The sequence below is a fragment of the Grampus griseus genome (assembly GCF_964374135.1).
Source record: "Grampus griseus genome assembly, chromosome: 12".
NCBI classification, from domain to species: domain Eukaryota; kingdom Metazoa; phylum Chordata; class Mammalia; order Artiodactyla; family Delphinidae; genus Grampus; species Grampus griseus.
In genome coordinates this window covers 81577754-81593886 of record NC_139006.1, presented here as the reverse complement: position 1 = coordinate 81593886, position 16133 = coordinate 81577754, and the positions used below count along the sequence as shown (strand labels likewise).

Below are 16133 nucleotides of genomic sequence, written 5' to 3'. Positions count from 1 at the left end.
CCAATAGTTATATTTTATCCATAATATTGTCCCAGCGGTAACTGATCTTTGTAATAAAAACTGAGTTACTTAAGAATTATTGATTTAGCATAAAATTTTGACTGAAGTTTATCATATTCAACTTATTTAAAAACAGTAATCTACTTCTGATCTATCTGTCTAGCTACACATATTAGATATATATACATATACCTACACACAGGGAGAGGGGGGGAGGGGAGAACTCAATTGATCAGAATGTTTCCTTAACCAGAAAATCCCTTTTCTTAACCATATCATAGCATTTATAAGAGTTTATTTAATGTTGCAAGATATCACTGTCTTGCTTAATTTACATGTTCAGAAGCTGTTTTTCTACATTTCTGACCTAAGCTGCGTATCCTGGTCACCCCAGTGTTGCAGGGACTTCCGAGACTGGTCAGGCTTGTGGTCAGGGCAGTCTGGGTTGCACGGTGCTGAATCTGTCCATAGGATTCCTTTCTCTAATCAGAACAAAAATCAATTCAGTTTTTGTCTCATGTTGGTGACAAGTTTTTTGGCTTTGATTTTAATTTATATTTTCATTATTCAGACTAATGCTGCCCTTGTTTCCTTCCTGCTGCAGGAGGCAGCCCTGGAAGCTCATCTCGTCCCTGTCTTGCACTCTCTCTGGCCTTGGCTTCTGATGGATGATTCACTGATGCAAACTGCCCTGCAGCTGCTTTGTGTCTATACTGCAAATTTTCCAAATGGTAAATGGAACCCAACACTGCCTTTCAAAAGTATACTGCAATACTAATCTTATGTAATGTTGTTAAAGTGGAAAAATGTATATACATTTTGAAGTGTTTCTTCCACTTATTTGAGGGTATGTTGGTTAGAGGTATGCTTTCTCACAGGTATTATAAGAACGAGCAGTTATGTTACTATATGTTTGATGAGACAGAAGAGTCATTAGACAGCTCAGGGAATAGAGAGGGAGAAACTGTCGCGATTATATGGCAGCGGAACGTTGAATTTAAGAGGAAAATTGAGAGTGAAAATTATGATGGAAGACCTTAAAAACAGGTTAAGATTAAAACTTAAAGAGATTCTAGAACAGGAGGCTGGTGTGGTGAAAGGTAGTTCTGGGTTTGGTTGGCTTGGTGACAGTTGGTATCATTGGGGTGCCTCTTTCATTCCTGCATTTGACAGACTTTTTATTGAGAACCTCCCAGGGCCCTGCATTGTTAGAGGCCAACAACTAAGAGAGAGCAGAGCAAGCAGGGAGGTGACTTGGGAAGAGAGGAGAAGGTGTGAGGTAACTGTTTGAGGGGAAGGAAGTGGGGGGCATTGCGGGCAGTGTGAATTTTCCATGTAAACTTAGGGTCTCAGGTTTAAGGTTTAGTCAGCAAGTTTAAGGTTTGCGTGCTTCTTCTAACAACAGTCAGCAGCGTAGCAATTGGATTCTCCCGGTATCAAAAGACAGACAGAGAAAGGACCGGAACTGAGAACATTCACAGCCATCTTGGCACTGCTGTGTGCTGGGGGTGGCTATTTCCTCCACCCTGGAGCCGCCTGTCCTGTTGCCCGTCCTGTCGCCCACTCCGCGTGCCTCTGGCCGTGTGAGCTGGCGGGAACAGAGCCTCAGGCTCTGTGCTGTATGGAGAGCACTGCAGGGCAGTGTCATCCTTGTTTTCAGGCCGCTGCTGTTGACTTTTTCGTCCCCACTTCTGCTCTCACTGCCCCCCACCCCGGCTCACGGCCTCTCGCAGTGTGACCGGCGGGGCACGGCGGTCTCTGAAGTGTGGCCTCTGCACATCATCCTTCTTTACCCCACCCTTCACTCCTTAATTTAGGGTTTAGGGAAGTGTGCTTAGGGGAAGAAAAGAATCCGTTGCAAAATACTGAGCAAAAGAAACATATATTGGGTTGGCTAAAAAGTTTGGGGTTGTTCCATAAGATGCTACAGAAAAACCCGAACAAACTTTTGACCAACCCAATACTTTACGATAAATCTTTGAAACCGTAATCTATGTTACTTACATACTTACAGTAGATGCAAATATTAGAATGTGGTTCTAATGGAGGAAGAAGCTTTTTATTTTCCTGTCTTTTTTGTTTCCAAGCAAACCTGCATCATTTAGTGATAGTTTTATGTAACATGAACGGAAACCTTGGTATTTGGATACTGCTGTGTAGTGTGAATACAGGAAAGATCACTCTATTTATTTGTGTTTACTTTTATGAGTTTATTTTACAGAAAGTATTTGATTCAGATCTAGTTGTACTTAAGTTAGCCTCCTTGCATGGACTTTCACAAGCTAATCACACCTTAGGCTTACGTTACAATACAGTAAAATGCATTTCTAATTCTTTTATGATTATTTTTCTCCTTTGATAAATCCCATATGGTTGTTTAAATTACTGAGTAAACACTGGACTCTGGAAAACCAGTTGATGCTACTGCTGGCGCTCGCTGCTTGTGAGCTGTGTGACCTTGAGCAAGTCACTGACACCTCTGAGCCCCGAGATGCCGTTTAGCGGACATGGCTGGTGGCGTTTGTCCTGTCCTCCCACCCCAGGGTTTCGTGGTCCTCATTTTTTTCTTCTGGAAAATGAAGGCATTAGACCACAGTGTTTTTAAATGCTTTATTGAGGTCATTAGGCCCTCAGTCCATTAGATCAGATGCAGACATATCAGCACCAGCCTTCAGTGCCATTGCAGTTCACAGGCTAATGGCCGAGTCCTTTGATAGACAGACATGCTTTACCACTCAGGTTGTTGAACTAAAGCATGGAGCCGAGACGATGTTGTGATGGACTGTTGTTTTTCAAGGTTGCAGTTCTCTCTGTTGGTCAAGTTACGGACAATATCCTGTTCAAACTGCACATCGAGGGGCCCCTGGCAGCTCCCTGATGCTGTATATCCTGAAGATGGCTTCCCAGGTGCCTCTCGAGAACACTGCAGTCCAGCAGATGGTTTTCATGTTTCTTTCAAACCTGGCCTTGTCTCATGACTGTAAAGGGGTAATTCAAAAAGTGAGTACTTAAACTCTCCTTCCTATCATAAAAAAGAGACTCAGTAAAATAATCCTTTCAACCGAGGACATGTGTGAAAGTCTAGAACTCAGTTTCTAGGATTAATTATTATGATTTTAATGCATTGTATTTTAAAGGATTGTAAAAGGATCAGGAGGTTCACTTTGTTTAAAGCCTGTTGATAGATGATACATGAAAAGTGACAGAAGCTAGAATATGATCACACCATTCCCTTTTAGTTTGTCTTCTTAGCTTTTGGACTGTATTTTCTCTCTCTCAAAGATGACGGTTTTAGGGCTTCCCTGGTGGCGCAGTGGTTGAGAGCCCACCTGCCGATGCAGGGGACACGGGTTCGTGCCCCAGTCCGGGAGGATCCCACATGCCGCGGAGTGGCTGGGCCCGTGAGCCATGGCCGCTGAGCCTGCGTGTCCGGAGCCTGTGCTCCGCAACGGGAGAGGCCACAACAGTGAGAGGCCCGCGTACCGCAAAAAAAAAAAAAGATGACAGTTTTAGAAAGACAGCTGTGTTACATTTATTTGAGATCATAAAAGCGATATATTGGTCTTTAAACAAACAAAAAACAGACCAAATTGAGCATAACAATTCTAGTTCAATTTACATTGTCAAATGGTTTATGAAATGACGGCCCCTCCTCAAGTTAGACCTAAGTTCTTTGTGGCACACAGGTGACTTTTCAGTCCCTGAGACTCCTGTGCCAGAACGTGACTTCCCGCCGCTGGTTTCAACTTGGGCGCTTTAAGAGGGACGGTTGGCTTAAGCAAACCCAGTACACATGTTCCCTTAGGCTGTATTTAGGTGCGTGTAAACAGGATCCCTAATTTGGAAGATTCCTTAAAATTTGAATATGATCAGATTATCTGTTACTTACTAGTACATAGTAATTTGAATGCTTCCCTTTCATTTACATGAAGGCCAAGGTAAATTGCAAAAGTTGACCACATTCATAAGAATTGAGTCTCCTTTTCCTCTATTGTATCATCTCCCCAGCCACCACCCCCTCCAAAAACAAACACACTTTGAGTGCAATCTCTAAATAAATAGCAGTCTTACTAAACAAAGATCTTCTCAGTGGTATGTTGGAGCTAACTCACGCTGGTTCATGAGTGTTTTTGTTAATTTTCAGGAGTTTTGCAAGCCAGCTGACATCTTGGTGGTATCTTGAAATCAGCCATGGTGGGAATATTCACGCCATGCACATCAGGGACCTACTGCTCTCACCTCAGCACATGGCTGGATATTTGCTGTGTGTGTGTGTGTGTGTGTGTGTGTGTGTGTGTGTGTGTGTGTGTGTGTGTGTGTGTGTGTGTGTGTGTGTGAGAGAGAGAAGTCATCCGCAACTGGATTTTGTTGGGCGGGGGTGGGGGGGGCAGTGCTTTCTGCCACTTCCTTATGGAGAGCACACTGGTAGGAAGCAAAGTAGGAATTCCCAAGTGGAATATAAATGCTAATCTTGGATCTGATGTGTGACTGAGCTGACGCTTATTCTTTTTAAGCTTCAGTTTCTTCATTCAAAAAAATTTTAGAGTAAACAAAATGATCTCTAAGATATTTCAACCCCCAATCTATGATTTTGGTAAGGTACTTAAGCATATTTTGTTTTTCTCCTTTTTTTAAAAAAAAATATTTATTAATTTGGTTGCGCCGGCTCTTAGTGGCGGCAGGCGGGCTCCTTAGTTGCAGCATGCATGCGGGATCTAGTTCCCTGACCAGGGATCGAACCCGGGCCCCCTGCATTGGAAGCGCAGAGTCCTATCCACTGTGCCACCAGGGAAGTCCCCTTAAGCGTATTTTGATATAAGTGTGATCGGACTCCATTTCATCAGATTTTCATTTCAGGTGCAGATCAATCAGGTTATTTTTCCTCTGCTCTAATTAGGAATCCTCCGAGCCTTCCTCTGCTCATTGTTATGAAGAGCCCTGGACACTTTCAGCTACACCTCCCATAACTCATCTGTAGTTATTAGAAAATGTAGCTAATGCTATTGTACAACTAAAATTCTAAAATCATCTCTTCTCTCTACCACGGCATATTTCTTTGCATCCTACCCAGTGCAGGAAATCGTCTAAAAACGTCTTTAGGCCCAGCAAAAAGAAGGACTGCCCAGAGCATATTTACAATTTAAAGTACTATCATGTATTTTATCACTGTTGTCAACTCCAGATCCCCAAGATCATGGCAGAATCTAGCTGAATGGGAAAGACAAGGGATGAATCTAAAAAGCACTAATTTGGGCTGAGAGGTGGGAAGAGATGTGAGTGATGGCAAGGGCAGGGCAGAGTGGGATGCAGTTCTGCAGTTTACTTGTTGCTTGGGTGGTGTTGCTAATGTTTCTGTAGCTCGTTTCGTTCTTGTACTCAGTCCTTTTATGTAAAAGTGCCAAATTTATTTTATAGATTCAAGCCAAAATTTTGATTTAGGTGTAGGGGAACCCAAGAAATAAGCCAGAATAGGTTGTTAAACAGGAAGAAAGATGAGCTACTCTGGAGAGTTTTGAAAGTTAAGCGATTGTACTTCTGCACCCTGATCCAAATGCCTGTGGTTCCCATGCTGTCCTGGGCTGCTTCTTGATCTAATACTTTTATGCCCTCTTTCCTTGTTTGCATACAGATTATTCTAGGCAATAAGTTATCGTCTTTCACATAGTTCAGGGTTTGGTGTGGTTTTATAGAAGGGGTTTTATTTGGAGGTTGAAATGACTCTTACAGTTAAGTAATGGAGCTTTCTCATCTATAAGTTTACAAGAATGACATGTAGCCACGAGAAATCATCTGTAATGATGAGCAGCTGGGGTAAAGTGAATATAAGATGTACCCACAGATTTTTTTTAAAAAACACTTGTCGTTGGTACTACCAGAGTTGTTAACTGGTGTCCAAGACTGACTGAGGTTTTGTTTCTTTTTCTTTCCTGTAGGATCGCTTTAAATGAGGAGCAAAATTGCCAGAAGGCAGACAGAAAGAGAAAACTCAGGAAGCCTGAAATAATCCCCAAACTGAATGATCAGCCCTAGATAACTAGCAGTTGACTAGTTACTGTATCCATCATCAGGAAAGGATTAGTGAGAATTAAAATTTGAGCACTTAAAATTTAAATTAAAATTTAAGCACTCCTTAACCTTTTCACTTATACCTGGAAACAGTATAGATGGAGTATTTGGAAGGTATTGGGAGGAAGGAGAAATTAAAGTTGGGGAAAAGAGGAGCAGAATGCTAGTACGTGATCTCTGAGGGACTAGGAAAATAATGAAAAGACTCAAGAGGAAAATGATATTCTCTCTATTTATCCACAGAGTAACTTCTTACAGAACTTCCTGTCTCTAACATTGCCAAAAGGAGGAAATAAACATCTCAGTAATCTGACCATTCTTTGGTTGAAGTTACTCCTGAACATATCGTTTGGAGAAGATGGGCAGCAAATGATCCTGAGGCTCGATGGCTGTTTAGACTTACTTACAGAGATGAGCAAATTCAAGCATAAGAGCAGCCCTTATCTACCTCTTCTTATTTTTCATAACATTTGCTTCAGCCCTGCCAATAAGCCCAAGATCCTGGCTAATGGTGAGTATTCTGCCTGTACACCACACGCATCCATTTATACGTGTGGTTATTCAGGTGAAAACACAGGATAGTTTATAAATAATGTGCCAGGTGCTTATTCATCATGCGCCACGTTCAAGGCACTGTGGGAGGCTGCAGCTGTAGGGACGAATTCAATCGGGTGTGATTCCCGCCCCTGAGTTGCTGCTGAGTCTCCCGGGTTAACAAGTCGCCGCACAACAGCCAGGCTGGATCCAGGAGGTGGTACCGAGGTGGGCCTGGGCCCCACCTCCCTCCTCCCGTCCCTCGTCCTGGTCCTCTGACTCCTCCACGCCTTTGAGCGGGCACTGCCCTGTCCGTGGAGCCTGCCCAGACCAGCCTGTCCACGTGGTAACCCCACCTCTTCCTCCTGCCTCCCCGCCCTCTCACCCTCTGCGCCCTCCCCTGTTTTACGTTTCCCCATAGCACTACCACCAGCTGCTACACTGTGTTTTCAGTGTATATCTGTGTGTTCCTCGTCTGCCTGCACTGGAACATAAGCTCTTACACGTCAAGAGGTTTCTGCCTCTTTTGTTCATGTTTATCTGGAGCAGCTAGACTCACGCCCGTCACTAGTGGGTGCCCAGTGGGTGTGTGAGCTTGAGAGCCACACTGAGCAGTCAGCAGAGTTCAGGACCCAACAGCACATGGTGACAGTAGCTTCACAGCGACTCCATTCTCTGATCTCAGGACAGATGGAGGCGAGGATCGGTGAGGATTCAGAAAAATTTTGGAACAGAAGGAGCGAAATGGAAACATCTGTTTGTGCAACCATGTGCTGTTTCTGTGAGGGGTGTGTGTATTTCAAGTTTTATGAGGAGGTGTGTTATCATGAAAAGACAAGAGGTGGGCTCTAGTCTCCCACGTACCTGGTGCCGGATGCCAGGCCCTCGTGTGCTCCCGCAGCGTCGCCTAGGGCAGCTTCTCCGGGTCCACTTTCTTCATCTAGAAAATGGTCTCTCCTTTCTTGACTTCGGTAGAAATCAGTTGTTAACACATAAACTGCCTGGCACTGTTTGTGGTACATAGTAGATGCTCCAGATGTATTAATTCTCTTTCCATTCATGTTTTTCACTTAAACTTTTCTTAGAGGTGTTTTTCTATGAAACGCGGAGTTTTCCAAGTGGAAAGGATTCTGCTTACATTTTGTTGTGTATAGTCATGATTCTATTTTTCTGATAATAATTATTGAATTGCTAGAAATGCAGGGGAAGATTTTAGAAGCTCAACCAGCCTTTAACTTACCTAAATGAACGATGATCTCCTTTCCCGTGGCCCCTCTGCTGACTCTGTGTAGCTGCCATGGGGGAGGGGCTGGGGGGGGCTGCAGTGACTTGTTTCCAGGTTTCCATCCTCCTTCGCTGTGTCTCCCTCAGTCCTTACGTTTGTGAAATGAGGGTGACGTTAGGGCCTTACCTCAGAGGGCAGTGAGACGGCCTGTGTGAGGCGTCTGTTCCTCTTCCTGCCATCACCTGTTAGCATTCACCTTTCTCAGAATAAGTGTTTTCTTTGGGGACTGCTAACTGCAATTTTATTATTGAGAGAGTTGGGAAAAGGTCAGGCTTTAGGGAACTGAAGGAAAAGTCTGCATTTTCCATTTCTGGATCACTCAGGGTTTTGTTTTTTTTTCCCCACAAATAAGATCTTTTATTTGTCACCATTAAAAGTCTGAATTTTAAACAGATTCTTAGACTGTTGGCTCATATCCATTAGCTCATTCAACTTTAGCACCTGTCTCATCCCCAATAGCTTTTCCAGGACTACTACCTTCACCCTGTAGCTCTGTGAGTTTTCCCAGTTCAAACTTGGGCTTCTTCAGCATTTTTACTTTTCTAACAAAAATATCATGGACCTTTTCTGTGTCTTTTCCAGTGCTGTCTGGAATCAATTTATTGACCACCTTTTTCAAGTCATTTTTCTGCTCCTCTCCAGTCATGATTTCCATCATCTTCTTGTGGATCTGGTGGACTTGCTGGTGCCGGGCATAAGAGGTCTTCCCGAATCTGATTTACATTTTTTAGTAAAACTCACACAGAAGAGACGAAGCAAATAACCGTCGGTAGTCTTGACATCAACGTGAGCTTCAATCATGGTCTGCCATTTTTTGACCATGGGGCACATTTTGTCATGCGTAAGATCCACGCCATGGAAATTGGTCAGGCCGTTTTTGCCCTGAACATCCTCAGTAATTAGCTTGAATTTTCTAAATGCAGCTTCATCATTCTGCAGATCATCAGGGCTCGCTTCAAAAACACAACCCTTGAGGCCATCAGATGTGATTTTGGTTCCTTGAGTTCTCGTGACCAGTATTTTCCCAATATTTCTTATATTGAACATAGCTGGTACTTTCGCATCATACCAATCTTTCTTAGAAAATTGGTCAACCGCTTTCTTCTGGGCTCCCTTTTTGCTGCCTTTCATAAGATGCTTGTTACTGTTGACTGCCAGGGTGCTGCTCAGAGAGCCAAAAGGCTGGATCACTCAGGATTTATTTTTAAACATTTCCTTGTATCAGCAATGTGCTCTCTCCTTCACTAGCTTAAAGAAGTAGCTTTCCCCAGCCCCACAGATGTGAGATCAGGGGCCTTCAAGGCAGGGTAGGAAGCAGCAGCTGTGCCGTTTCTACATGGATGTGTCGCAGGCACTGCCTCCGTCTCCACTTGGGGATCCAGAGGGAATGCTTGGCAGGGTCAGGCAGCTTGAAAATCTTCCCAGCAAGGCTGTGTAACTCTGATAGTAGCACCCAAACATCCAGTCTAGATGGCCAGGAGTAGAGTGGGCAGTGGGGCTTGACTTTGCTGTTTAAACAGATCCAGAGTACTCCTTGTTTCTGGTCATGTCAGGGTAGGTCTCCTCTCTGAAAACAAGAACATGCTAGATAAAATATATTAAAATTCACCTTAAAAAATCAAAGAACTGAAAACATAGTGGGAAACTTCTAGGCCAATTTTGATTGAAAGTGTGTGCCCAGAGAGGTAAGAAGTTTGTAGAAGGCTCTTTAGCTCCCAGGACATTTGCCAGCTTTGTGTGCTGGGGCTTTTGTCCAGGAGTGCCAAGAGGGGAGGGGACAGACGCCGGCAATCTCTGGAGTCTTATGGACCATCCTGCAGGTATTGAGCTGGAATCCCAAAGAACTAACCTCTTAGAAAGAGGATGAATCAGAATTAAATTGGTGCCCCAAACCTCATGCAGGCAACTAGAAAGAAAAGAAAAACAAGTGTGAGAATGGGCACCACAGACTGCCCCTCACAGCTCTGCACCCCAGACACACATAGACAAGTGGCCCATGACCTTGGTTGGAGCTGATCCTCGATTGACAGTGCCGCTGGGGGCTAAGCAGAAGCAAACTGCCCTCTGATGGATGGAGGACAAGTTTGGACTAGGCCTCAGGGAACCTCCACAAATAATTTTTCAAAAGCATCAGCCAGTATACAGTTAAAGATGACCAAGCTTGTCAGGAGAAATGGCAACATGAGTGAGAAAGAGCAGGGGGAAAAATACCAACTTATCTGCCTAGATTTCAGATGCTGGAATTCTAAAACACAGATTTGAAATGACTTTATTTATACAGTATTTAGATAAATAAATGACAAACTTGAAAGTATTTGCTGGGAATAGGAAACTGAAAAATTGAAAGATTTGGAAAAAGAACCAAGCAGAGCTTCACTGTTGAGTATGATAATCAGTTAGCCACTTATAGGTATTTAAGTGTAAATTATATATTCAGTTAGTCACACTAGCTACATGTGGCTATTGGCTATCTTATTAGACCACATACATATAAATATTTCCATCACTGTAGGAAGTGCTGTTAGACAGGACTATTCTAGAACTTCAGTAGCCAAAATTAAACACTCAGTATACATGTCTGGCAGCAAGTTAGGTGCAGTGGAGGAGAAAACTTAGGTATTAGAAGATAGATCAGAAAAACAATATCCAGAATGCAGCACAGACAGCTAAAAAAGATGAGAAAGGATTAAAAGAATAAAGGGTTTAAAATAAAAAAAAAAAGGTAAGTGACATAGCAGATACATTGGGACAGTCTAATTGCATGTTTAATTGAAGTCCTCAAAGGAGAGGAGAAGAGAGGAAATGTAAGCGAGGACAGCTAAACATTTTAAGAACTGTTTTCGTCAGACACTAATCCATAGATTCAGGAGACTCAGATAATTTCGAGCAGATAAATAAAAATAAATCCACGTCTGTTCTCGAGGTTATTTCTATGTTTCTGTGCAAGTTCAGTTCATACCTATTTGTTAAACTTAAAAATGTTTTACATGCTTTTTTGTATACATATTATATTTCACAATAAAATGTGTTTTAAAAAAAATTGATCCACTTGCATTATCAGAGGGGACACTACATTAAGTGACCTATACATTATACAGTACCTATACAGTACTTTATTAAAAATTTTAAGAGATAGTAACTGGTTGAAGGGAGTTATAGAAACTTATTTAGATCATGGGTTATATGTTCTGAGTGTCTGATAAAAAGTATGGAAACATGCCTGGATGATACTCAGTTGGAGAACACAGAAATCACCCTCCCATTTGATGATGGTCCCTAAGAGTACCAGCTGCCACCCATCACCTTACATGATGAATTGCATCAGGTAACAGTTGTATATATATAGCCTGGGTCTGGGTAGGTTATGATACAGAGGTGGCGGGGAGTGCAGAGCAGGTGGTGAGGCAGCAGGGGGTAGTCGGCAGAGAGTTGCAGCGCTCACACCTCACTTCCACGCTGTCTGTCCCTCTGCTGCACACAGCTCACTTTATGGAGCCGCTTTTTTTTTTTTTTTTCTGTAAAAGATTTAAAATTTCTTAAAATTTCTTGAAAAATGCTAAATAAGATTACTTGAAATCATTTTTGTTTGCTTTAGTTATGGAATCTTTCATCCAACTAGTATTTATTGAGCCCCTACAATAAACTTGCAATGTGAATATTCATCAGTGAGCAGACACACAGAGTGTACCCTCAGCTAGGTTACAGTTTCATTAGGTGCATTCACTGAGGTGGGGATAATGCATAGAGAGAGTTCCCAATAACAAGTGTTTCACCCCTAAGAATACAGCATGTTTTTAAAATCACACATTTTAGAGGGAAAATAATTGGATAGAATTTAATGATCCATACAGTTAAGTAGTAAAATAGGTTCATGTATTGTTCTGAAACACTTGGACGATCTCCTTGGGGCTAGACATCTGTACTTTAAAATGAGTAGGCTGCTGCAGATAATTTGTAAGTCTTTCATCCTCTGGCCAGCTTTGCACAGAGGGGCTGTATCTTGTGTGTTGTTACGCCTTTAAAAAACATTTTCCTCTCTCTCTCACACACACATACACAAACATGCCTTTGAAATGTTTAGGCCTTTTTTACAAGGCTTAACTAATATGGTATTTCTTGACTATTGTTTTATATTGTAGCCCATGCTATTGATATGTTTGTATAATGTCTTTATAATTTATCATAAGACCAAGTCCTATTTTCCTGCATGTGAAAATGTGAGATATGATTGAATGGCTCATTGATAAACTCATTGTGTAATGGCTTACTTCTGCTCTATCGTTGTCTTTAAATGAATGTGCCTTTGTTGAATTAGGGCCTAAAAAGTTAAGCAGCCGTGGCTTCCCTGACAGTTCTGTGCCTGCTGTGAAAACAATTTGTTTCCAGGTGGTTCTCCCACATACCACATGTTATAAAAGATTGCTTTTGCCAACTATTTATTTGTTTGGTGGGTAAAAAGGGGTTATCTGACCAGTCTAAGATATGAATACAATGTATTGTCTGGGACTGAACTTTTTTTTTTAATGTGCTTATTATTAGAAAAAGTCATTAGTGTGCTAGCTTCCTGTCTGGAAAGTGAGAATCAAAATGCTCAGAGGATTGGAGCAGCTGCGCTTTGGGCGTTGATTCACAATTACCAAAAGGTCAGTTCTTAAAATCATTGTTGTCCCTAGGGGGCAAACACCAAGGCTGTCCGGAAGTCAGAGGACTGTCAGAAAGGAAAAAATCAAGAGTCAAAGATAGTGTTGCCTTTGTGCATTCAAACCATTAGTAAACTATCTGTCAAAGTCTTTCATGTAATCATTTCAATAGGAGGTGTCTCAGTTCCAAGTGTTTCTCTCTCGAGTGAATTTTCCCTGTGACTATAACTTGATTTACCATATTGGTACAATGCTAGTATGAACTGTTTCTTCTAAAAGACGTGTCAAGGAAAAACTCATCTTGAAATCAGGCCGAACAATGAAGTTTTATCCAGTTGCGAGATTCGCCTTTCTCTAGGACACGTCATCACTGAACTTTGAAGTCAGCTCAGTCCTTGTAAGGCTGTGACACAGGGCCGGCCCCAGGGGAACGGCCAGCAGGTGGGACTTGCACCTGCTCTCTCTGGCCTCTGGCCTTCTCTTTGATTGCAGACGTCTCACTCCTGAGAGAAATACCTGTGTGTACCTAGTGGCTGAGTAGTGGCCAGGTGACAGTGTTAGGATAGATGGCCATCCCCAAACGGTGCTCACGCAGCTGGCCGTCCCTGGTGCGCACTGGCTGGTGTCAGCACTTGTGAGGACAGAGGCTGCTCTTGTCACTGTCACCCCTGTACCCCCAGGGCTCAGCACAGGGTTATGCACTTTGGAATCGCTCAGTAAATACTTGTTGACCAACTGGCCGACTGCTAGTATTGTGTATCCTTGATCTGAAATCTGAGGTTTGAGGAAATAACGAAATACTGAAACTGAGATGGTATAGTTTAAAATAGCAAATTGAGATCAGGGGAGAAGGGGGAAAAGGGCAGGGAAGGAAGAACATGGGACAGTAGAGTAAAAATCAAGTCAGATAGGGAAGGATGTGGGCGGTGGCACAGTGGGATGGAGTAGTGTAGAATCTCTAGCTACATCATTCTCTTCTGTAGTATCCTGTTTAATACTGTGGTCAACAAGCGCAGACTTAGTATTAGTATTGTGCTATCCTGATAATTAAACATATGGGAATAAATCTAATTGATGGATTGCTCTATATTATCCTAGGCAAAAACAACTTTGAAAAATCCATCAATAAAAAGAAGAGTGGATGAAGCATATTCCACAGCAAAGAAAAGTAAGTTTTATTATTAAAGAGATTATAGTTAAACTTGGAAGCTGTTCCCTGAGTTCTCTGATTAATGATACATTTGGACAGTTCACAGCAAAATGGCAGTTTTCTACACTGATGTTCTACACTGAGTTTGAGGAGCTTTTATGCTGAGGCATTGTGAAGTGTGCCAATACTTGGTCCATGTTTTTCATTGTAACATTTTTTAAAATAATAAAATGTTCTAATAGATGAATGTTTGAGATACAGTATTTTCTTGACGTGTCAGTGATCTTTCTCCAACTCATTTTTTTGTATCACATTTCTTTTTGCCGGTGGCCACCACTGTGCTGAAGTATGTTCTTACATGATAAGAACTAGGCCCAATTAGAACTGACCTTGAACAGAAAATGTTGATCTAACGTCAGGGAGTTGAATTACAGTCTTCCAAGAATAGATCCCATTGCCCCTGCATCCACTCGGTCCTGTGATGTGACCATGATATGAGGCAGGGTTTTCCTCTCAAAGTGCATTTTTCATTTTAAGTGATACCAGTTTTCAATGAGCATTATTCTCTAAACCTTTTTTCCACTAAGGTACTGAACTGTGTCTTTCCTGTACTGTGTCTGTTGGCTATTAATTTTTATGTTTTTATAGTGTAATTTTTTTGTAAGTGGTTTGGTTTGGGTTTTTTTTTCCCCCCCTTCGGTTTGTTTCTAGCTATGACCATGAGTTTCTAGAGGCAGTGAATGTTTGAATTTATGTGGTAGGAGGGGTGGTCCGTAAAAAGAGCAAGGCATTCATTTGGGATCATAGGTAATAGTATCCATTATGGAGGTATATTGATTTTTGTTTACACTCTGTGGCTAAACCAGTAATTAAAAATAAATTCCATAACTTCTTAATTTTTAAAATGTTTAGTATTTTAAATATTAAATTAAAAAATATTCTTATAATGCTAGCACTCAAGAATTGGAATAGAACTTTGTCACAGATAATCCTATTCACATGTGTTTGTGTGTGTGTCTACTGTTCAGTGCAGTGCTAAAGTTTAATAAATTGCTCTTCTGTGCTCTAATTTTTCTGTCTCAGCTTTCTTAAACTCAGAAGAAACTCCTCTAAATGCCTATTATTTGAAATGTCTTGAAAACCTTGTGCAGCAACTTAACTCTTCATGAGCGCTCTGAGATGCTTTGCCCCGAAGCCAGCGGCCACCGGACAGGTGAGCCAACCTTGAAGCAAGTTGTGTGTAGACCTGTCCCTGAAGACGTGCTAAGCCTCTGCATCAAAGGGCATAGAGAGTCCTGGGAACACAAACTCTTTTTTTTCTATGCAATGTGTTTTGTAAAAATCCTATTTATCAGTTATTTAATAAAATAAAATATTTTTAGCAACTGAAAATTGACTAATAATTGCTGCTTACAGGCTTTTAGCAGTCTCATGAATATAAATTTTAGGAATGGAAAGAAGACATTGTGTTCTGATTTCCTTTTTTAAAAAAATTTTTACGTGAAATTTGGCTCATCAATACAAACCCTTATTTTTCAAAGCATACACATCAGTGAAGGAATATTTGTAGTAAATGTGTATAATTTTGTGATTAGCTTCTTTTTGCAATTTTTAGTGATAGTAATTCCTTTCCATATGATTTATAAATGTGTTATATTTTATTATTTTCACCTTTCAACCTCTGAAATGTTGTGTAATAAAAAAGGAAGAAATAGTGTTTATGGTCATGTACTGTGGCCTGGGTTCAAATTCTGTCTCAGCTCAGAACATCATGAAGAACAGGAATGTGAAAAATCTAGCAGGAACAACTCTGTCAAGACCTCCTCACATAACTCTTAACTAACATGTAGTTCTGAACTCAGAACTTAAGATTGGGAGTTCCCTGGTGCTCCAGTGGTTGGGACTTGGCGCTTTCACTGCTGTGGCCCAGGTTCAGTCCCTCATCGGGGAACTAAGATCCTGCATATACATACACATACACCACACACATATATACACACTCATTATTTAGGAAAAAGTTTTCTAATTAAACTATGATTAACAAGAAAAAGAAAAAAAACTTTTTTTATTAAGTACTGTTAGCAAATTGCTATCATTAATAAAATAAGCCATGGGATGTTATTTACGCTAGAAGCATGGGGACAAAATGCTGAAATAGAAGCAGATAAATTTGTAGTTTCTGAAAGTCATTCATTAGAGATCTGAAAAATAGGTCTAGGAAGTTCAGAAGTTTCTGGATAGCCCAAATTAATTTGAAGCAATGGACATGCCAGTATTCTGAAGAATTCTAAGAGTAGGAATCTTAGGAATTATTTCTTCCTTTTTTCCTGGTTTCTTGTAGTCTATGTCATTTTCTTGGTATCACCTTTAAGCCCTCATTGATGACTGATAGAACAGATTTCTCTGTAACTTCCGTTTAAAGAGCTCTTTCTATGTCACAGGCACTATTCTCCAAACA

General features: G+C 41.4%; 1 protein-coding gene and 1 pseudogene across 4 annotated transcripts in view; one reads left to right on the top strand and one right to left on the bottom strand.

Annotated features, from left to right (window-relative positions):
- RTTN (rotatin) overlaps nucleotides 1-15183 on the top strand; it is a 138058-nt gene extending 122875 nt beyond the window's left edge. For all 3 annotated transcript variants that reach the window (XM_082668203.1, XM_082668202.1, XM_082668204.1), the window contains exons 44-49: nucleotides 605-731; nucleotides 2798-3000; nucleotides 6310-6577; nucleotides 12425-12528; nucleotides 13624-13693; nucleotides 14759-15183. In XM_082668203.1, coding sequence (XP_082524329.1) covers nucleotides 605-731; nucleotides 2798-3000; nucleotides 6310-6577; nucleotides 12425-12528; nucleotides 13624-13693; nucleotides 14759-14844 — 858 coding nt within the window. In that variant the 3' untranslated portion in view covers nucleotides 14845-15183. The remainder of the gene's footprint in view (nucleotides 1-604; nucleotides 732-2797; nucleotides 3001-6309; nucleotides 6578-12424; nucleotides 12529-13623; nucleotides 13694-14758) is intronic.
- Nucleotides 8243-9031, bottom strand: LOC309831057 (small ribosomal subunit protein eS1-like; annotated as a pseudogene). The gene has a single exon. The product of its transcript is annotated as a small ribosomal subunit protein eS1-like (transcript).
- Nucleotides 15184-16133: the final 950 nt, after the last annotated feature.